The 23,041-nt window shown below is 43.6% G+C and overlaps 1 protein-coding gene across 9 annotated transcripts in view; it reads right to left on the bottom strand.

Annotated features, from left to right (window-relative positions):
* GLYR1 (glyoxylate reductase 1 homolog) overlaps positions 1–23,041 on the bottom strand; it is a 38,201-nt gene that overhangs the window by 3,726 nt on the left and 11,434 nt on the right. For 2 of the 9 annotated variants that reach the window (XM_034420511.3, XM_087878472.1), the window contains exons 4-15: positions 21,350–21,488; positions 20,595–20,816; positions 17,439–17,525; positions 16,359–16,415; positions 15,354–15,404; positions 15,189–15,262; positions 12,296–12,395; positions 10,452–10,562; positions 5,986–6,087; positions 3,082–3,244; positions 1,416–1,595; positions 254–378 (exon numbers count right to left, since the gene is read on the bottom strand). In XM_034420511.3, the coding sequence (XP_034276402.2) occupies positions 254–378; positions 1,416–1,595; positions 3,082–3,244; positions 5,986–6,087; positions 10,452–10,562; positions 12,296–12,395; positions 15,189–15,262; positions 15,354–15,404; positions 16,359–16,415; positions 17,439–17,525; positions 20,595–20,816; positions 21,350–21,488 (1,411 nt within the window). The remainder of the gene's footprint in view (positions 1–253; positions 379–1,415; positions 1,596–3,081; positions 3,245–5,985; positions 6,088–10,451; positions 10,563–12,295; positions 12,396–15,188; positions 15,263–15,353; positions 15,405–16,358; positions 16,416–17,438; positions 17,526–20,594; positions 20,817–21,349; positions 21,489–23,041) is intronic. The other 7 variants (XM_087878469.1, XM_034420514.3, XM_034420513.3 and 4 more) reach the window with 7 other exon arrangements.

The following is a 23,041-nucleotide window of genomic DNA, read 5'->3' as shown; positions in this document are numbered from 1 at the left end:
GGTAACAAATTTGAAGACTCCCCCGTCCCCTTCACAGAGCGAGTCTGGTTGGTGTAGAATTAAAATGTAGAAAACATGTCATTATATCCCAGTAGGAGGCAGTTAAAATTAATTAAGGAGGCAGCTAAGGTCAAATATCTAGACTGAAAAAACAACAATCTCGACCCAATCTTTAGATGCTTTTCTAAAGGTTTGCAGAAAAAAACCACCATAAGACAGGACTGAACAGAAATAGGGTTGGGGAAAAACCTACCTCGTTGGCTGCAGCTGCCATGGGAGTTGGATGATTAACAGAATCGCCTAGTGCAATGGCTAATCTGAGATCCTTCTGGATGTATTTCAGGTAGAAATCGGGTTTGAAGTTTCCTTGCAGGATATCTAGAGAAGGAAAAGCCCAGCTACGTTTTCATATTCCACTTTCCCTACTGATAACCCCCTTGTCCTTTGTCCCTTCGGATTTCACCATTCCCAGTGCACCTATTTAAACATGCAAAACCATGTCCCGTCACAGAGTGATCCTTTCCCAAATTATTCATGCTAATAAATAACAAACTCTCTAAGCTGGCCCTGAAAGTCTTTTACACACTTTCAAGATTGTATTTTGGTATACAAACAGGTTTTTACTTTCTACTGCCCTTCATTCCAGTCATTTGTATTGTTTGTACATACACATGGAGAGAAACTGCTTTCCTTGACAATTCAAGGCAAGGGCCCCGGAGAGATATCTCCCTTAATACATCCCAACCACAAACTTCAAGGTGGGTGAACTTCATAACTGAGGAGGATTTGAGCTTGGCCCTCCCTGGGCCTGTCCACTACTTTAACTACTTCGCTATCACAGTTAGAAAGCATGTAATAGGAGGAACCATTTGGAAACCTCCAGCAAGTATGGCTATGGGAGGCATAGGAAACAGCCCTATACCAACAGCACGGGTGTCAAACTTGCTGCGTCATGTTGCCATCACGTGACGTTTTGCGATGTTTTTCCCCTTTGCGGAGCTAGGGTGGGCGTGGCCTACATGTGACGCATCTGGCCCGCGGGCCGCCAGTTTGACACCCCTGCCATTCAGGAAAGAGCTAGTTCAAGAGTAGAAGCAGGCCATTTGCTGACCTCTTGATCCGTGTTTCTCAACTTTAGCAGCTTTAAGAAGTCTGGGCTTCAATTCCCAGAATTCCCCAGCCAGCATGGGAATTCTTAAGAGTCGGATGTCCACACCTCTTAACATTGCCAAAGTTGAGAAACCCTGATATTTAGGCATCTACTCAACTCCCATCAGGCCCTCTCAAGATGACCCAAAATCAAAGGATTATGGGAACCGGTCAGAACAACTGGAAGATTCTGGATTGGCTACACCTGATTGAGAGAAATAAGCCTTTTTACATTAAAAAGCGGGGGAGGGAATGAAGAACTTTACTTTGGCACTTCTGATCCAGGAAGATGCTGGCCAGCTGTCCCTGATTGAGGATGTCCAGAAGGGTCTGCTGGGACTGACCAGTGACCTGAGCCAAAGTCAGTCCCTCTGCTATTGTGGCCATGAAGCTTCCTTGGACCATGTTCACGATCAGCATCATCTTGGCAGCATTGCCTACTTCTCCTGTGGGAGACAGAGAGAGAGGTTGAGATTATCTACAAGGAGATGGGGCTAAAAAAAAACCCCGATACCTGCTCAACAATATGTTAGGCCAGGGCTGTCAAACTCGATTTCATTGAGGGCCACATCAGGGTTGTTTGATCTCAGGGGGGCGGGGGCATGGCCAGCTTGACTCGTGTTGGGGGGCACCTGTGGTAGCCTGAGCGCTCTGACAGTGAAAACAGGCTCCCGAGCTCCGTTTTCGACTGGGACAGCCTTCTGCAACCCTCTGCCAGCTAAAACGGAGCTCGTGTGGGTTAAGTGTGGCCCTCGTGAGCTCAGTTTTCGGCTGGGATGACCTCCTGCAACCCTCTGCCAGTGAAAATGGAGCTCGTGAGGGCTGTTTGCGGCCCTCCCGAGCTCCGTTTTCACTGGCAGAGGCACCATCCTTGCTGTTTCCAGGATGCAGCCTGCAGGCCTTGATTTAACATCCCTGTGTTAGACCTTGTTAAGACATTTTATAACATCTGCTAATCTGTCTCTTGATGCATTCCTCTACTTTTATACAACAACAATAAATTTCTGTTGATAACAGAGGAATTGTTTGTTCCCAAACTTCTGTAGTTTCTTCGCCATTCTTCAGAATTCAGCTTCATAGTAATTTACCGGTCTTAAGAGCTAGTCAAAAGACTCCCATTCTAAATTCTTTACACTGGATGCCCCTCAGCTAGTGGACTACATTGGAAAAAGAATGCTACCCGATAGCAAAAGTCTTGAATGATGTTGGTACAGTGAAGATTTGCTATTTTTTTTTAATAAGATGAGTGATATGGTTCTCCTGTAGAGATTCATAGATTTGGGGTTAATAGGTATTTACACTAACAAACATTTACCAATGTCCAGAGAGAACCCCAATACTAGGATGTACAATTAATCAACGACCCCACAAATCAAAATATACTACATGCCCAATAAATCACACACCATTTCAAAGGATGCTACGAAGTATGTGTGTGCATGCATAACAACTGTATTCTACTCTAAAATGTTGGTACATAATGTCAAGAATAGCATACACTAAGGAGAAAAAAAAGGATCAGGCCTGGTTTGTACTACCAAGTGACCCCTGCAGTATAAATAGGTTTGAGAATAGCTGGATTTTATTTTTGTGGAAAAGGGAAAAACATGTTATTTCTAAATACAGTTCCAGGTGGCGTACAGATAATGGTTGTGCCTCCTCTCACTTTATGACTTCAACCCATTTGGCTGTTGGATGAAGTTATCGTAATCTTGCAGACTTTTGTTAGTAGCTTAAGAAGTTGCATTAAAACAGATGTTAGAAGTGCTCCTCGGAGTAATCTTAAAATGAGAGTTAACACAGGAAAAAAAAATGCAGAAAGAGATCCTGTATGAGAAACTCATAAAGAAGCCATGAATTATTAACTGTACATTTTCACACTTTGACCTTCCAGACACAAGGACTGGCATCCCCACCACTTCATGAAACTACCTAGGAAGAAAGAAGTCTTCCCCATTGCTTGGAAACAGCTACTGCAGTCTTCATATAAGCCTCTGTCTCCGGCCGCTAATATCACCAGCATCCCATCGTTGGATAGCTGTTGGTTCCCTGAGACTGGGGCTTCCAGGAAGCGACCACCTCTGGAGACAATCACCTGGAAGCAAGAGAAGGTGGACCGTTCTGAGCAGAGAAGACAAGTTGCATCAGCCAAGGACACCGGTGGCCGTGCTAATCTCCCCACCCAACTCAGATAATATGGTATCAGTTACAGGTGATCCTTAGTTAACAATGGAGTGATTGTTCGAACTTACGATGGTGCTAGGCCAGTGGTAGACCTCATACTTACAACATTGCAGTGTCACACAGTCACATGAACACAAATTGCAACCTTCCTTGCCAATGTCCCACAAGCAAAGTCAATCAGGAAGCTGGTAGGCAGTCATGGTTGTAAGAGGTCCTCGCTTAACAACCTACATGGGTCTTACTTACAGACAGCAACGGGGAGCGTGGGAACTGCCATCGCTTAAGCAGCACAGTAATATGTTTTTTTTTTGTTTTACAACCATGTCACTTAGCAACAGTTTCCCTTACAAATTAGCATTGTTAAGGGAGGACTACTTGTATTACCCAAACATTAATCTTCTATGAAGCCTAAACACTCCAACAGCAACAAAACAAAACAGTATGCCAGCATGTTGAATGCTACTTGAGAGAAATTATAGTTTACTACACGTGAAAGGAAAATTTTGCAAGTTCTAAAAACAGTAAAGAGATATACGGTAGGCATCTATGTATAATCCACAGGCCTTCTCTCTAGGCAGTTTTCACTCTATGGAACTCTGATCCCCCCTCCCCCTCTCTGGAGTAATATTAAAATCAACTCATTTTTAATGGTCTGCAGTCAAACCAAGGCTGTATTTTTTCTTTCCAGCAAGACTCTGTCTCCACCCCCACCACCAGCCCTTGATTCTGAGCAGGGATGTTCGCTTTCTGCATTCCATTTTGACTTTTACGATAATGCACTTTGATTTTGTGCATTGCTGCAATCTGTCTAGAATGTTTTGCAATTGGGGGAAATGATGAACGTTGAAAATCAATCAGTAATATCCACACATCCACAAGTCTTCATGCACACATTTTGTTTGTAAGGAAGGGACTATTAAAAAAACAAATAAACTTGGGAGAACTGAGAAAGGTGGTTAAGCCGTTTCACTTATCATTTAAAATAAAAAGAATAGTGTGTCTCTCTGTGGTTAAGATTAGCCTGCCCTTTTGTACACTTTTCGACTCGTTAAATATTTCAAAAGCCATTCGAGCAAGCCCAGAGTCAGGCCTCCCAGAAACACAACTAGATGAGCTAATGTTCCTTTACCGTTAAGGCTACGTTAGCAAAATATTTAGTATCTGAAGGAACAAACAACTTCTCTCCGCTTTTAATTTCTGATCCATAGACAGGCCCTTCCCAAAGTTTCTTTCTCTGCTAAAACAATCTTACCCTTCTTGTCTGATTTCTACCAATAAAGGATAATATTTGTAGCTCAGGGTTGAAATGAGGGATCCTTGGTGTTCTTCGAGCTTGGCTGTGTTTCCTTGCAGGCGTTTCGTTACCCAAACTAGGTAACATCATCAGTGCTAGTGATGATGACCAGCACTGATGATGTTACCTAGTCTGGGTAATGAAACATCTGCAAGGAAACACAGCCAAGCTCAGAGAGTGCCAAGGATCTCTCGTGCCCGATTGTTCCTTAGTGTTGTGGCCTGCCGCAGGACTGGCAGCAGAGTCGGACAGTGAGGAAGTTGGGGAGGAATATAGGCCGGTCCTCGGGGCTGGGAAAAGCTCGGACAAGGGCTCTGCGTCAGAGGCAGAGAGGGAGATAGACAGCAGCGAGGCAGAGGAACAGCTGGAGCCCGTTCCCAGTGTGTGCATGCGCAAAGCTGCCAGAAGACAAGAACAACTCAAAAAGCAGGGTCGACTCGGGAGTAAAGCCACACCTCGAAGATGATTGGCCCCTCCCATAGGAAACAAAAGAGGAGCAAACGGGGAGGGGGCTTTTGCAGGAAACAATTCATTTGTTCAGTAGTTAGTTTCAAGAGTGGAAAGTTCTGTTCGTGCCTCTAAGTTTTCCCTTACTCTGCGTTTGGAAACAAGTTACATGGCAGCCTGCCAAGCGAGTTAAGATGTGTTGAGAAATATTCTCAATAAACTGTTTCAACTCAAAACAAAGTTATAGAGCACTGCACACCAGAACAACTAGACACAAGAACAGTTTTTTTCGCGAATGCCATCTCTCTGCTAAACAAATAATTCCCTCAACACTGTCAAACTATTAAAGTCTGCACTACTATTAATTTCTCATCGTTCCCACCACCCATCTCCTTCCACTGATGACTGTATGACTGTAATTTTGTTTCTTGTATCCTTACAATTTTTATTGATATTGTTTCCTGATTGCTTATTTGTACCCTATGGCTATCATTAAGTGTTGTACCTTATGATTCTTGATGAACATATCTTGTCTTTTATGTCCACTGAGAGCATCTGCACCAAAGACAAATTCCTTGTGTGTCCAATCACACTTGGCCAATATTCTATTCTATTCTATTCTATTCTATTCTATTCTATTCTATTCTATTCTATTCTATTCTATTCTATTCTATTCTATTCTATTCTATTCTATTGAGAAATATTCCTTTGAAAAACTGTTTGGACAAACCTTGCTGACTGTGAATGGAAGTAATTCACAGTCATGTAAATAAAAGAGGTTTTGCCGGGACCAATTCCTTCTTCCTGCTTTTTAAGGGAGCCTAGCTCAGAACACTTAGCCCGCATCTCTTCCCCTCATTCCCCCAAGGTCCTTCTCACATACTATCATACACCCCCCCCAGCACCATTACCTGAGCCAATTCCGTAACAGTGTCTGCATCCACGGTTGACATGTCCACGTAGCACTTCCCTGGACGGATGCCCTGGAGCACTCCGCTGGGACCAAGCACCAGCTGGGGGAAGAGAAGAGGGGCAAAGCAATAGGGTGCCTGCAAAGGAAACACAACCTAGCCAATGCCAAAGGGGGCTCCTACTGATCGCCGCACACATAATCATTAGCCGAGTTTCTCCCAGGCTTCCAAACTCTCGCCTGTAGAAGTAGTGGCTTCCCCCTGAAGTTAGCAGGCAGCTCTAACGATGCTGCACCGCTCAAAGTTAAGATACGACTGGTGGGAGCTTGGGCAGAATGCACTGTGGTTTTCAAAACGGGGATAGTCTGTAGAGATTCTCAGCCATCCAGGTCATGGTTGTCCCAAAGGTGCTTTTTTCAGGAGGCAACTGGACTTCCTTTAGCTTCTCATCCAAGAAGCTCTGACAGGATAGTGGGAAAATGGGAGGATTTATATTCCTTACAGACAGCTGGCCATTTGCATCCTTTTAGAAGGTTGTTGAAGCACTTGGAGGTTTATCTATGTCCTCAGGGACACCTGAGTGGTTTTCCTGGTTCCTGCAGTCTGCAATTTTTCCTCTGGAAATCCATTCCTCCTCCCACACCTTTCCAAGGGTGTTCATCCCAAATTAGACAGAATAGTGGGGAATGGAAGGATTGATATTCCTTGCAGACAGCTGGCCATTTGCATCCTTTTAGAGGGTTGCTGAAGACAAATGACCAGCAAGGAATATCAATCCTCCCATTCCCCACTATCCTGTCAGAGCTGAAGAAGCTTCTTGGATGAGAAGCAAAACGTCTTCAAAGGAAAAAAAAGGAAATTCAGTGGCCTCCTGAAAAAAGCACCTTTGGGACAAAATGGTGATAATACTGGGCTGTACAGTTTCTGCAAAGTTTTATATGGCCCAATCAAGAATTTCTAAGAACTTCCAGATTGCTTGAGAGTCCTCCCAACCTGTTGTGGTCCACCAGCAGCCTGCGGAGCTGGTAGATGAGTCGGACAGTGAGGAGGCTGGGGAGGAACATGGGCCAGCCCTGAAGTCTGGGGAAGGCCCAGACGAGGGCTCTGCATCGGAGGCAGAGATGGGGCCAGGTCCATCGGAGAGTGATGCGCAGACTCCAGAGCCTCCAGAGTCGGACAGCAGAGAGACAGAGGAACAGGAGGAGCCTGTTCCTAGTGCGCGCATCCGCAGAGCTGCCAGAAGGAACCGTTAAAACAAAAGGGACGACTCAGGAGTAAGACCTGGAGATGATTGGCCCCTCCCATAAGACTTAGAGGAACAAAGACATGTGAGCCATTTGCAGGAAAGCAACGTTGTTAATTCTGTTCCCAGTCAGCATCTCTGTTTGATTCTGGAATCCGTGTGGCTTTGCCAAGTAGGTCTTCAGCAGCGTGTCAAGGGAGATAAAGGTTGGTGATTATCCCGAAGGACTTCTCCTGAAGGACTTTTTGCAACTAATTGGGACTCAGCTGTGAATGAACATAATTCACAGCTGTTGCAATAAAAGAGATTTTTGGGACTACTTGTGTGTTTTAATGACGCGGGAAGCTTAGGTCACAACACAACCATTCACAGTTTGGAAGGAACCTTAGATTTATACAGCCCAGCAATAAACTTCTCGAAGTGGTATTTCCCTATTGAGATACTCATACTGCCTTTTCATGTTGTGAATAAATATGCCTTAAATACACCCGTGCAAAGAAATCAACCGTGACTGTTCTTTGGAAAGACAGATACTGAGGAGGAAGCTCCAATACTTTGGCCACCTAATGAGAAGAGAAGACTCACTGGAAAAGAAGAAGGGAATGGCGGAGCTAGCTAGTGTCATTGACACAATGAACATGAATTTGGGCAAACTGTGGGAGACAGCGGAGGATGTAGTGTGGTTTACGGGGTGGTGAGGAGTCACAACTTAGTGACTGAACAACAACAGAGAAAAGTAGATAGAACAAGGATATAATTCATTTACAACATTGCAAGAGTTCTAGAGCCAGTTAGTTACACCAGCAGACCAATCATATGAAGTATGAAAACAGGCTATCTTAAAAAAGATCAGTTCACGGGAGGGGACAGGCTTCTACAGAGATGTGGTATGACTCACAGATTGATCTGGCGAGACAAAAGTGTTTATGCACGTCCTAAAGGGAGATAAGCAGACCAGCTTCTACATTAAAGGTAAAGGTTCCCCTTGCACATATGTGCTAGTCGTTCCTGACTCTAGGGGGCGGTGCTCATCTCTGTTTCAAAGCCAAAAAGCCAGCACTGTCTGAAGACCTCTCCATGGTCACGTGCCGGCATGACTCAATGCCAAAGGCGCATGGAACGCTATTCCTTTCCTACCAAAGGTGGTCCCTGTTTTTCTAATTGCATTTTTTTACGTGCTTTCGAACTGCTAGGTTGGCAGAAGCTGGGACAAGGAACGGGAGCTCACCCCGTTACGCAGCGCTAGGGACTCGAACTGCTGAACTGCCAACCTTTTCGATCGACAAGCTCAGCGTCTTAGCCACTTCAAATTGACTCCACAGCTGCACTGGAGTTAGATAGAATCGGCCACTCACCTGGTTTTGCGGTAGACTTATTTTGTGTAATTCACTAAGCCTTTGCTTGAGCTGGTTTTGTGCAAGGAATTCAGATCAATGAAGCCTAATTGCATTGAACAACAGAATATGTCACACATTCAGCTGTGTCAAGGGCTCCTTTCCTGCTGCTGTTGTCCTACTCTGGGGAGCTTTTGAACCCTTGGCCACAGACTTCCAAGCCTGCTCCCACAATGTCACAAGCTGCAAAAAATCTTTTAGCTTGGTGCTTCTCAAATCTGATCTTAAGATCTGCAGACTTCAACCATATGTGGCTGAGGAATTCTGGGAATTGCAGTCCACGGATCTTAAAGTCATCAAGGTTAAGATCTTTTAGATCTAGACATTCTACATTAGATGAGTCCAGTATAAACAAATAGTGGAATTTTCAAAACTGGTCAATTGGTGTTTGCCAGTCACTTGATCCCAGAGTTCCTGGCATGGCACAGCTCTCGTAACATTTAACAGACTTTATTGGCATTTTCTCCTTAAGGGTGTCATTAAAAACAGTTCAGAATTTCAACAGAGGTCATACGTCAAGACTCTTATTTTATTTATTAAATTTTTATGCTGCCCGTTTCCTCTACAAGGTGATTCTGGGTGCTCTACCTATATCTGTTGCCCATATTTCTACCCCACAATAATCCAGAGATTGTCATAATGCTCAATGAAGCTTATGCCAATGAAGAATTCAGGGGAATTCAAAAGCCTGCCTCCTCTTTGGCAGTTGGCCAATAATGCTGTTATCATAATATCCATTTCAGGTTTTTTTTTAAGCAAACAGGGGGACTGTGGCTATCTTTGCTTATATTTTTAGAAATATGAAACGGAGTAAGGCATTTATGGCCTTCAAGAGGCCTACAATAGTACATTTCTGGTTCCAGTTTTTTATGGTTTCAGGCAACTTAATTGTCCCAGCCTGGGTGCCCCAAATGTCAGCTAGGAATAAATGAGCTCTCATAGGACTGCTGTGAGGGGGTGGGGGACCACACAATATAATCCTGTGAAGTCAAACTAAACAGCAACTGTGAACCGAGCCTGCGGCAAGCAATAACTGTAATTCCACAGACTTGAAAATATTCCAAACCAACCACATACTGGTGACTTAATCCACTCATTTGACAGTAAAGCTTTTCAGAGGTGATTAAATATTTGACACAATTACGTGCGGCAGAAGAGACCACTGCACAACTGAAAAGCTAGAGTAACCTTGTCCTAAATATCAAAAGAGCATTTCATAAATATTTAACAGTGCAGTGCGCTGGCTCGTCTTCGGTCAAAAGAGACGGCGAGCAGGCATCACTATGCAAGCCGGTTTTTCTCAACCTCCCCAGAATAAGGAACGTTTGTTATCTCTTTTTACAAGTTAAAAGTTTAAGACTGTGAGAATGCTCAATTAGCACCATTTTCAAAGGCCTCTTTCGTATCTCCTCTCCCTCCTTTGCTGAATGAATCAAGGCCTCTTGGACAATTAGGATGACTCTCTCAGCTGCCCTATGAGAAAAGCTAGTGTGTCCTTGTTAGTTCAAAGGAGAAGTAATTATCTGCAGAAGCAAAGGTGTTTGCACACGTACAAGGACACCAATGAAGAAGTTGAAACTTTTGACTTCTGCTTATAAAACAAAATAGGCTTTCTGCATTGCTACTCCCTACAAATTAAAGAGAAGTGTAAATCAAGCCTTCGAGAGTCGTTCACAGTCATAGTAGTTTTTCTGGGCCAACTGAGAAAATTCTGGTTCTGGCAAAGCAGACATGATTGCTCTGTGACAAAGGCTGGGCGGGCGGGGATGGGAGGTGGGGGAGAACGGAGCAATGGGGGGTTCAGGGAAGTAAAAAGAGGTAATCCTTACATCCTTGGCTGCTTTTGGATCAGATACGCAGGCAAAAGTGATATCGCAGGTCGAGACTACTTCAGCGGGGGTTCTTCCCAACCGGGCCCCCTCCTGGATGAACAAATCACACTGCAAAAGTCACAGACACAAGTAGTAAGGATTAAAATGAGCCTTGGAACCCCGATAGGCCCCAAATCAACCACCGCAGCCACGGTTGCTGAATTCTGAGAGTTGGAAGCCCACGTAGTTGGGAGACCTCTTAATGCAACCCCAGGAAATGTTCGGTCTGGGTCAGAATAAAGTTCTTGCCATTTCCAGTAGGCAACAGAAAGAAAGCGGTCTTTTCGGATCAGGTAACTTCACCTGAACCAAAAGCGAAGAGAATTAGCTAAGCTTGCCAGGATAACAAAGAAATCCTTCCTCTGCTTTCTAGAAAGGTCATTGCAACATATCATTGGAGATGGGCTTACCGGGTATTTTGCATGGATAGAGCAAGCTTCATAGAACCTTATCGGAGCTGATCTATGTCTATGTCCTCGGCTGCTGGGACATCTTAGATTACCTTTCTGTAACAGCAACTCTGAAAGGGGTTCAAACTCTTGCTGATCCAAGATCCAAGTTTTTTTGTTGCAGAGTGAAAATGGCATGGAAATCCGACATTAAAGGACTGAACCCTGGGTCCAATCCCACCCACCAATCTTTCAACTGACACACAGGGGGCTTGGACATCTACGGGACTGGAATAATGCCAGAGAGGTAACTTAGGTCAGGGGTCTCGAACCGTGGCAACTTTAAGACTTGTGGACTTCAACTCCCAGAATTCCTCAGCCAGCTGGCTGAGGAATTCTGGGAGTTGAAGTCCACAAGTCTTAAAGTTGCCACGGTTCAAGACCCCTGACTTAGGTGATCCACCACATTACTGCTCTATCCCAAACGACACAGGTCTTTTCTTAAGCAGCTGCTGCTGTGCTCTAGATGGCATAGCAGGGTTTTCCTTAGTAGATCTCCTTATTATGAGGGTCTTAAAGAGATGCCAACTGCCTCATCCAGTCCCCCAGGCTCACAAAAACCGCTAACAGGATGATTTTTGGAAAAAAAAAAAAATACGGGGCTAAACTGACGTGGGCATAGTCATTGCAGCTATCCTAAGTCAGAGCTTCTGCTGTCAGCCACAAAAATAGCACAAATTGGAGGGAGGGGGAAAGAAATGAAATGGGAGGGAATGGAAACGTTACCATAGCTACAAGGATCTTGGTGGTAACGTAAGCTGGCGCTGTCAAACCAATTACTACGTTCAGAAGCCCATCTTGAAACATTTCAAATGTGGTGGGGCCAGAAAGCATCCATTTTAGTTAAATGGCTTTTCTCTTTCTTAGAGAATGTATGCTTTTGAGTCAGCGTTGACTCCTGGCGCTGGCTGCCTGGACAAGTCCTTGCAATTTTTCTGGCAAGGTTTTTCAGAAGCGGTTTGTCCTTGCCTCCTCTCCTTGGGCTGAGGGGGAGGGCGGGGGAAACTGGCTGAAGGTTACTCAGCTGGCTTTCTGCCTAGGGTGGAACTCCCCAGAAGAGTCCCCAGAATCTAACCTGATGCTTTAATCAGGACGCCAAGCTGGCTCTCTTCTTCCTTACTTCCCCGATAAAAGTGAAACCCATAGCCCATCGTTCAGTATATAAAGAATGTCACAGTATAGATGAGAGTATCGCTGTACATTTCTCGCAGCTTGTAAACAGAGAATCTCTCCCATTATTTCAGGCTTCGGGTGACCATCAGCAATTCAAAAGGCATTCCTTGATCGGGTCGGTGGCTTCGTCCCCCATTCGACAGAAGACCTCCTTTATTTCTTACTAGAAATGGGACTTACCTTCTCAGCGGTTCGATTCCAAACTGTGACAGTGTGACCCATTTTTATTAAGTTGGAAACAATGCCGCTGCCCATCAGGCCGAGACCAAGGAATCCGATCCTGCGTAGGGAAGAAGAGGGTGAGAGAGGGCCACTGAGCGGGGGAAAAATCTGCAGGCACATTCGTTGTTGTTGTTGTTGTTTTTTCAAAGCTCACAAAAATCAAGATGCAGGGAAACGGAGGCAGAGTTAACAAGTAGAATGATGCACAAGGATAAACCAAGGGAAATCTATTATTCTCAGTTCCAAACCGATCACACAGCTTGCTCTAGGCAACAAGATATTTATTTCCGCCTCGGGGGTGTGTATGGGTGGGTTTCTGAATCCGTGCCAGTATTGCAAGCCCTGGGATCAGGCTTTGGACAAGAACTGTATCTTCTTTTCCTACTCATTTTTTCCATCAACAAAAGAATAGGGGAAAGGAGTCCAGAGCAAGACAGTGAGTGGCCTCACCAATTTTGGGATCTAATTCTGCTCAAATGCTCATTTCAGAAGTTGATGTGTGGCATTCAAAAAGACAATTGCTTCCAAGAGACAGGAAGTTTTCAACCCCGCCAGTCCTCTTGCAGAACTCCTTTCTAAAAGATCCGACACTATAGAGGCGGGGTCTCCAACCTTGGCAACATTAAGCCTGGCGGACTTCAACTCCCAGAATTCCTCAGCCAGCTTTGCCAAGGTTGGGGACCCCTGCTATAAAGGACTGTGCACACCAAGCAGCTGCGTCAGCAACACACTAAGAGCCCGGTGTAGCATGATGCAGTGCAGGATTAGATAAAGGTAAAGGTTCCCCTCGCACATATCTGCTAGTTGTTCCCGACTCTAGGGGGTAGTGCTCATCTCCATTTCAAAGCCGTCTGTCCAAAGACGTCTCCGTGGTCATGTGGCCCAGGATGACTCAACGCCAAAGGCGCACGGAACACTGATACCTTCCCACCAAAGGTGGTCCCTATTTTTCTACTTCCATTTTTTACGTGCTTTCGAACTGCTAGGTTGGCAGAAGCTGGGACAAGTAACGGGAGCTCACCCCATTACGTGGCACTACGGATTCGAACCGCTGAACTGCCAACCTTTCGATCGACAAGGTCAGCGTCTTAGCCACTGAACCACCGTGTCCCTGCCAGTGCAGGATTAGCCTGGTCCAACATTTTCAAGTAACGTAGACCCTTGTTTCAAGCCTTACTATCTCTGTTATCAACACTTCTGGGCTTATGATTAAGAAACCCACTGCGAACAAGCGGAACTCTTACCCAAGACTGCTTGTGGTTAAGAATGTTTTATGCACATTTTTTTTAAGTAAAATAGGAGGACTGCCAGGCTCCAGAATAGAACAATTAAAATTACTTTAGAGAATGTGCAAAAGAAAAAAAAAAGGCAAGCAGGCCAGTTTCCCCTCCTTGCTGTCACCTCTCACAGCTGATTTGAGGAAAGCCAATTCCTAACCACTATGCTTTGCCACGCCGTGCACCCATGAGTGTCCTGCAAAGCTAAAGGAAAACAACACGAGAGAGTGCTGTTTTAGCTGCCAAGGAGCAGCTAAAAGGGCCCATTTGCAACTGTGCATCAGGACAGCGGAAGAGCTGTCCTGATGCACAGTTGCAAATGGGCCCTTTTAGGGGGTTTGAGGGTTTACCTGAACGCCTTCATTGTTAAAAGTTTGTTTCCCTTCAGCAAAGGCAAAGAGCTGGCATCCTGAGATGGCTGCAGCGACAAGCAGGCCACAGCTTGCTCTGAAGAGAGCTGGAGGGAAATTGCCTCTGACAGCATGACAGGAAGTGCAACTGAGGTTCCTGTCACTCGAGGACAGGGGGAAGCACAAGGAGGGCCTGGAGGCTGATATGCCACAAAGAGCCCTTCCTGGAAGGTTCAGAAGTCCCACCTCCTCCTGTCCTTTCTCGTGGCTCAAGAGCCATTTGGAGGAGGTGGAACTCCCAAGACCATTCCCACAAGGAATCTTGCAATGAAGTCTGCCATGAAAAAAGAGGCTTTTTACAAAGCACTTAGGTCCAAATGGAAATCTACTGGATTGTGAGGAAGCCTCTGGGCAATTTTATTTTTCAGTACTCTAGCAATTTCATCTATTGGTCATGGCAGGGGTTTTTTTGGGGGGGCGGGGGGGAGCGCGGGCTGGGCTTCATTCTCATTTTATGCATGCAACTTCTCGGTAAAGTTCAGACAGCTAGGAAGGAGGGAGGGAAGGAAGGAAGAAAGAAAGAAAGAAAGGCTTTTCATTCTGAAGAGAAAAAGAAGAAAGGAAAAGGAAGGAAGGAAGGGTTTTCTTTTTGAAGATGAAAGAGAAAGAAAGAAAGAAAGAAAGAAAGAAAGAAAGAAAGAAAGAAAGAAAGAAAGAAAGAAAGAAAGAAAGGCTTTTCATTCTGAAGAGAAAAAGAAGAAAGGAAAAGAAAGGAAGGAAGGGTTTTCTTTTTGAAGATGAAAGAGAAAGAAAGAAAGAAAGAAAGAGAAAGAAAGAAGAAAGGAAGGCTTTTCATTCTGAAGAGAAAAAGAAGGAAGGAAGGGTTTTCTTTTTGAAGATGAAAGACAGAAAGAGAGAGAGAGAGAGAGAGAGAAAGAAAGAAAGAAAGAAAGAAAGAAAGAAAGAAAGAAAAAAGAAAAAGAAGGCAGGCTTTTCATTCTGAAGAGAAGAAGTAAGGAAGGAAGGATTTTCATTTTGAAGATGAGAGAAAGAGAGAAAGAAAAAAGAAAGAAAGAAAGAACGAAAGAAAGAAAGAAGGCTTTTCATTCTGAAGAGAAGAAGGAAGGAAGGATTGATTTTCATTTTGAAGATGAAAGAGAGAAAATGAGAGAGAGAGAGAAAAAGAAAGAAAAGAAAGAAAGAACGAAAGAAAAGACCTCTTACTTCTTGTCTGTGGGAGTGATGCTGCCATTGATTGCTGTGCTGTCTGCTGCCTGGATAGACGTGGACCCGGTTTCCTGTGGAAGAAGGATCAGTGATCAACTTTGCCTGAGCAAAACGGGCAGGATCTGATCAATGAAGGGAAATCAAAAGCAAACTCCTCTATACCTCTTCACACACCTTCAGCTTCTTTGTGATGGCCTGATAGCAAACTGTAGGCTGTGTGGAAAAAGATAAAAGCACACATTGTAGAAGAACAGCCAAACCTCAACTCAGCTGCAGACTAAGGGGCCCCATTCACCCAAATAATCCAATTATCATGGACAAGCAAGGAATTCTCCCCACTAAGCACTTATGAGAAATAACAGCTGAGAGACCTCATGAAAGTAGAAGTCACATCCTGAAATAGGGTGATGGCCAAGGATAGCAAATTCTGGTTTAAGGAATTAGGTGGGACAGAACGAAGGCTGCTGTAGCTTCAGAATAGAGATGCGCTTAGATTCTCTTTAAAAACATATCCTTTGTATTTTTAATTTGAGTTATATCTTGCTTCTCATTTAGGAGTTTGAGGTGTCATAGGTAATGCTTCTTTTAACAATGTTCCCCACAACAATCCTCTATGATAGATTAAGCTAAGAAAGTGTGCTTGGCTCCATATAATTTACTGGATTTCTGTAGCTGAAGGAGAATAAAACGGCATCTCTTTGCTCCAAGCTCAAAACTGTATCCTATGCACCCATGTTTCTCAACTATAGCTGCATGAAGATGTGTGGACTTCCACTCCCAGAATTCCCTGGATGGCATAGCTGGTTTTTCTGTTTTGACTAATCCATGGTTTATTCAATAGCAATAGCACTTAGACATATATACTGCTTCATAGTGCTTTACAGCCCTTTCTAAGCGGTTTACAAAGTCAGCCTCTTGCCCCCAACAATCTGACTCCTCATTTTACCGACCTCGGAAGGTTGGAAGACTGAGTCAACCTTGAGCCTGGTGAGATTCGATCTGCCAAACTGCTGGCAGCCGGTGATCAGCAGAAGTAGCCTGCAGTACTGCATTCTAACCACTGCGCCACCGCGGCTCATTCAAAACAGGACGGCCATTCCTCCGCCTATCCACCCTATCCACCATGTATCAGCCTAAAATTCAATTATTATTATTTTTTTTGCTCACCTTTTCAGTTTGGCTAAGCAGGAAGTGATGGAAATGAGGGTCACCATCTTTCACAGGCTGTTAACGGCAAAGGAACAAATTGAGAAACCAACAGAATGAAACTGTCAAGTCTTGAAAAAGCATCTAGACACACACTACGAATGGGTTTCAGATTCTCATGATGAAAAGTCTTTGGTGCCTTTTTGGAATCCAGAAGAGTTAGGTTGAGCTTCTTTGCTTACCTCAGGACAAATATAAATGTGCATGTGATGGGGATAAATACATGAAAAAGTCAGGTTACAGAATGTAATTAATAAAAAAAAACCAAAACCTAAGAGTTGGCTGAAAAGCATCCATGCAGCTGTATGGAAGAATGCCTAAAAATGGATCCTTCGTATAAACTTTACCTTATGTAGGCTAAGAAAAGAGTTTCTAAATTAAAAGGACCGGATTTAAATTATTGGCTTCTAAACTGGTATCCCGTGCATTCTTAGGAAGCAGCAAGGGACACTGAACGAAGTACAGGCACCACAGATTATTTTAATGTGTATATAGCTACTTCAAAGACCTTTGCAGGGCAGGATTTTAATCACCTGATGTAAAGATTTCAGTACAGGTAGTCCACAACGTATAACCACCACTGAGTCCAAAATTTCTGTTGCTAAGTAAGACAAGTGAGCGTTGTCCTATTTTATGACCTTGCTTGCCACAGTTGTTCAGTGAATCATGGCAGTTGTTAAGTTAGTAACATGGTTGTTAAGTGAATCTGGCTTCCCCTTTTGACTTTGCTCATCAGAAGGTCGTAAAAGGGGATCTTGTGGCCTTGGGACGCTGCCACCGTCATAAATACGAACCAGTTGCCAAGCGCCTGAATTTTTATCATGTGATTGTGGGAACAGTTGTGAGAAAAAAAGTCACTTTCTTCAATATTGTTGTAGCTTTGAACGTCACTAAATGAACTGTTGTAAGCGGAGGACTACCTGTATTGCTTGAATATATTATCTCCCTCCCTCCCTCCCTCCCTCCCTCCCTCTCACACACACACTACACCAAGAGCTGAATTGTTGCTTCTTCTGAGAAATATGCAAAGAATTAAATCACCTCGCTTACACTCTGTGGCCACTTAAAGCCAGCCATGGTGCCAGTCATCATTTTCTTCACTGTGCTTGACTCAGGAATTGTCGTGTCCTGTGGACAATATAGACCAGTGGTGAGTACCATCTGTAAAATACCCAAATCTGTACATACAATCCATCTTGGGAAGCAGTTTAAGTTGGAAGAAAATGTTATTTGACAAAACAGATTTTTTTTTTCCTTTTATACTTCCCGAAGAAGAGCTTACTCTCCAAGCAAAACCATCTAGAGCAGTCTTTCTTTCATGACATCTAGACAAATGTATGAGGCCACAATCCTCTTTATTTTCATCAAGAAGAAAACTGGAGTGGTTGGCCTACAATTATACATACTGCAATAAACTGGAAACAAAGCTGAGAGAGAGGTAAGTCAGCAGAGTTTCCATTCCTCTCATTTAAACAAAAGCAAGCATGAGGAGTAAGCACATGTGGTACCAGAAAGCTAGAGAGATATATCTTAAGTGGCTGCCCATGAATTCACATGCAATGTCCTCCTTCCCCCTTTCTTAAATGCAGTACTTAAATTCATTTTATGGCTATCCTAAGCCAGCACTGTTTAAACTGTATTCGCTGAAAACAGTGCAACATAAGCTGTTATAGATCCAGTTTTTAACACCACAAAACATATGTGGTGCTGGTAAATTTCATTTAATTTCCATGTTGGGTTTAACTTGAGCCCTTAGATGGATGGAATTTTATATAATTTCCCCTGCCCAGCTGCCCTGGAGAAAAATATTATAGATATATTGGGAGCACAAAAGAACAAACTTGAATGTGTTCTACCCCATTTCCAGAATTACTCTTCTTCCTAATAGGGCCCAATCATTATTTCTGTAGTGGGATATAGTTTTCACCTCACAAATCTTCTGCTTATTGGAAATTCTGAAAAATGGGTCAAAGCTTTTGGCATCCAGATTACTGAACAACTTTGTCCAGTATTTTTTTTTTCATTTTGCCAGGCATTTGCCTTAAATTGAATTGCCTGCTATTTTGGTTATGCTCTAATCATCTTACTTTGAAAACATGCTATGCCCTGGAGACAGAATGATTTGAAGGACTGAAAAGCAATAAAATAAATTCCTTTTCAAAATCTAGTGGGAGCAACTTTTTATTCTCTAGCAATTTTTCCCCACTGTTTTCTGGATTTGTGGCTTTCAACACTCCAAATTTTCCAGCCACTTCAGCAATAATACCGTGCTGAGAATTCCGGGAGTTGAAACAGGTGCATCTGGCAGCCTAAATTGCAGAAGGCTAGTCTGCATTATTTCAAATTTTAGGAGGAATGAACACAGAGCATTCCTATCAGCTAGGAATAAGCAATAACAGCAATATAACAAATTCAGACATCTGGCCTCTGTTCTTACAAAACCTCTTGGTTCGTTATTTTACAAGCAAAAAGCTATTTGGTATCTTAATACTTATCCACCATTACCGAACTCTTAATGACATATTTTCCACCAGCCTTTGAAACCCACTTTCAATATTATGCCACTCTATGAGATCCAACAACCACAACCTAGGCAATTTTTGTTACCAAGACAACTTAGGAACCAGAACTGCTAACAGCCACTGCCACCATCAACATCACTACCTCTAATTATCTTTTATGCATCCCAGGCGTTTTCTTCTCTACAACCAGGATTCATGTTAGGCTTTCTTTCATACAATGGAGTCTGAAAATGTCCTTCCACAAAGTCTCAAAGCAGGAAGTTATGCAGGGATGACAGCTGAATATGAGGAGAAGCATCAAGAAAGCAGATTACTAAGGCATCACAAGACAGAGACGAATGGAACCTAGGATATGCATGATTGAATGCCTTATAAAAGAGATCTCGGGGCTGAAGAGAGAAAAGATGATGAGGCCACTTTATTCATTTCCCAGAATGCTAAAGACTCTCACAACAATTTCTCTGCCACCCTTTTCACTTTGGAAAAGAAATCCAGGCAAAAGCCCTCAAAATCACCATCTTCATCATCATTGGTGGATTATTGTTAACATTGTTAAAAACAAAACAACCCTAGCCACTAGTTACTCAATCTTTGGCAGGTTTCTGTTTTTCCAGATTAAACTCTAAAAGCTTCATTCACAATTCCCAAAAGCAAAGAATACCACTGATAAACCTCATGGTAAATAAGCAAATTCTAAGGTTAAAAGAAAAGAACAAAAAAAGAGGTCTCTGTATCGCCAAAGTGCAAGCCCCGACGAAGAAAACTGCAGAACTCAAAACCCCTACTGTAAAGACAGAAATCTGGTCTGTCACCAGCAAGATATTAGATGGCCTCTGAAAGTTGTCAGCGTTTAAATCCAAAATCAGAAGAAGCAGATTCACAATTGTGAATCAAAAAAAAAAAAAAAGGCAGTGGAAGATAGGAGTGGCACAGAGTTTGATTGTGGATATGTGGTATGAAATTCTAGTATTATCTTGGTTGCTCTGTTTCATAACGACCTTCAGGTTCATCCCCCGGTAAAGAACGTATATTCTAGCATTATCCACTTTGTTGTTTACAACTACATTGAAAAGGTCACCAGCTAGAGGTTGGAAATCTTGGAGAAGAGAGGAGAGGAGAGGCAAACCGTTCTACAAGTGAACTCTAAATGTCCAAGGATGAGTCACACCACAACATGGGAGAGGAGAAAGCTCCAATATTGGCAAGAAAATATGAGGAATTGATGTCTTCTGGTGGAATCATTCACTTCTGGAGTGTTTCTTCATCTTATCATACTACAATTTAAGCCACTTGTCCTGATGTAGTTGGAGATGGATCAGACACACAAATGAGATGGAAATGTTAACAGAAGGTGCTCTGGAACTACCAAAGGTAAAAAAAACTGTGTCGCCATTTCCTCCGCTGGGGTGCGGCAAGATGGAGGGCCCGATGTCATTTGTTGGACTTTTAACAAGTCCTAAGACATTTCAGGTATAGTAACTCACAAGGGCCAGCTAATACAAGTTAATTACGACTCTGAATGGATATTAAGACGGTAGGTTCCCAAATGGTTAAAAAGACATGCAATTTTCCGAGCGGTCACAACCATGAAGTCATCTGGATGGCTGTTAGGACTACGCTCCAATCTGGACAAGCTCACAGGAGCACGGGAAGGAATGCGCGGCAAAACACAAACCTTCTCGTCTTTGGGTGGGCGCCCTCGCTTCCGGGGGCTTTGCTTGTACATTCTCTTCAGGGGGGGTTTCGAGCCTCGCTCAGAGGACACGGAAGACGCTCGTTTTTTCGGCTTCCTTTCTGACAACCCCGCTTTGTGTTTCTCCTCTCCCACTGACTGCTTCCCCCTCTCTTCACTGGAATTACGCCGGTTCTTCTCTTCAGCGGAGTTATGAGAAGACGCCTGAGAGATCACAGAACAGAAGGATGAGGAAAAGACGGGGCATCAGCTGGCAGCGGTTTCATTTCCCCACACTCACCAAGCCCGAGAGGTGTCTGGCCAGGTGTCTGAAGCGCGCCAAAGGCCCCAAATTTTTTTAAAAATAAATAAATAAAAATTAACAGGTTTAAGCTACTGAAACAAGAGAACAAGAAGCTCAAAGTACAACCACGTGCTCTAACACCGGGAGCTCCTTTTGAAGAAGAACCAGGTCCCAATTCCAGAATGCACAGCAGATATACACCTCCAAGTGCTCTAAGGATCAAGTGACCCTTTGATCTCTTTTTATCCAAATCAATCCAAGGCGGTGAAAATGAACAACATTTCAAAGGCGGCAACTGTGATCCTAACCGTGATCCTCTAGCCACAACCCTGGAGGACAAAGCATGCAATCCCTTTCGGAGAAGGAAGCAGAACGGTCGTACGAACAGCTCACCCCCATCAGTGGCTCCAAAGAACAGGGTAAAGTTGGCACCACTCTCTGAAGTACCACCTACCTGGTCTTTGCCTTTTCCTTTCTTGAGGAATTCTTCCACAGCATCCACAGCTTGTTGGAACCTCTTGCCTTTGTTAATTTTGATCATTTCTTCTTTGTGGGCATGGTAAGGTTTCAGCTGCTCTACTTTAATCCAAGCGCTAGTGAAAAGAAATCAGAATCACATTGTTCATAGTCAAAAGAACAAAATGATCACTTTCAGTTACAATGGCATCTCTTTTTTAAAAAAATTCTTATGTTTCTGCCCCCTATCAAAACCTTCCGTCCTTCCTCCACAATGTCACTGCCAAAGTTGACCCAGACATATGGCAGGCACCCCATTATCATAACATGATTATATTATGCTGTATGCAATAAGCCTCATCCTCAGGAATGGAATTTGCCCAGGGCAAATAAAATTGACATGTCTTTATCCCTCATACTTTCTAAATTGTAAAGCATTTTTTTTTCTCTGCTTCATTTTTAAAACAAGATTTAGGAATAATCACTGTTCATTTTTCAGTTGAGGCTCTGCTTCCTTTCCTGTTCCTGCTTGTTTTGTGGTACAGATACAGGTAGTCCTCAAGTTACGATCACAATTGAGCCCAAAATTTCTGTTCCTAAGTGAAACATTTGTTAAGTGAGTTTGCCCCATTTTACGACCTTTCTTGCCACGGTTGTTAAGGGAATCATTGTATTTGTTATGATAGTAACATGGTTGTTAAGTGAATTTGGATTCTCCATTGACTTCGCTTGTCAGGTCACAAAAGCAGATCGCATGACCCTGGGATACTGCAACCGTCATAAATATGAGCCAGTTGCCAAGCATCTGAATGTTGATCATGTGACCATGGGGATGCTGCAACGGTCGTAAGTGTGAAAGACGGTCTTAAGACAATTTTTTCAATGCTGTTGTAACTAAGTCAAGGACTACCTGTATTCCCTAGAGCCTCTATATATTATTTTGGCAGTGAAATCAAAGGAAAACATTTTACTAAAACATAATTCCAACTATCAGAAATTCATTCACAGAGAAGGCATAAACAAAATTTTCTTCTGTGACTTAATGATCACACTGATAGTCCCTGAAGACATTTCCGTCCCCTTATTATACCCTCTGAAGCTTCAACACCAATTCAGAATATGCGACAACGGCTGTATTACCTTAATACAGGGGTCCCCAACCTCTGGGCCATGGCCTATTCGGAACTGGTTCATGCAAGTGGCTGGCTGGAGTGCGTGCAGCTCAACTTGGGTGAGTTGAGAGGGCACGCTGGTCCATTGTGCGTGCAAGTCGAGCTGTGCATGTGCAGCCACGCAAGGGCTGAATGTGTGTGCCAGTCTGCCACTCACGTGGCCCAGTTCCCTTCTCCCCCCACCAGCCAGGCAGCCAAGCCACAAAGGTTGGGGACCGCTGCTATAACAACATAACCCATAATGTTCATTTACTTTTACTTGGGGCCATGTGCAGGGAAAGGAGACCTCCTGATGGCACTGAAGGACCATGAGCAAAGGATAGGATTATTTAGCGCAAGGATGTATTAACCTGAGCTGACATACTTCTTTTCAAATCCCTGCAGTATTCACAAGCGAAAAGAGAAGTAGGACCACTTCAATATATGCGTTAGGTGGCTCAAAATATAGTTGAGTGTGTAAGGAAGGAACTACTCTAGGTAGCTAAGAAAGATGATTTAGTTTCCTAGAAATCCTATAG

The sequence above is a fragment of the Pantherophis guttatus genome, chromosome 14 (genome assembly GCF_059756535.1).
Source record: "Pantherophis guttatus breed Tessera chromosome 14, ASM5975653v1, whole genome shotgun sequence".
Taxonomy (NCBI): Eukaryota; Metazoa; Chordata; class Lepidosauria; order Squamata; family Colubridae; genus Pantherophis; species Pantherophis guttatus.
The sequence above is the reverse complement of the archived record's forward strand: the minus strand, read 5'-3'. Positions and strand labels throughout refer to the sequence as shown.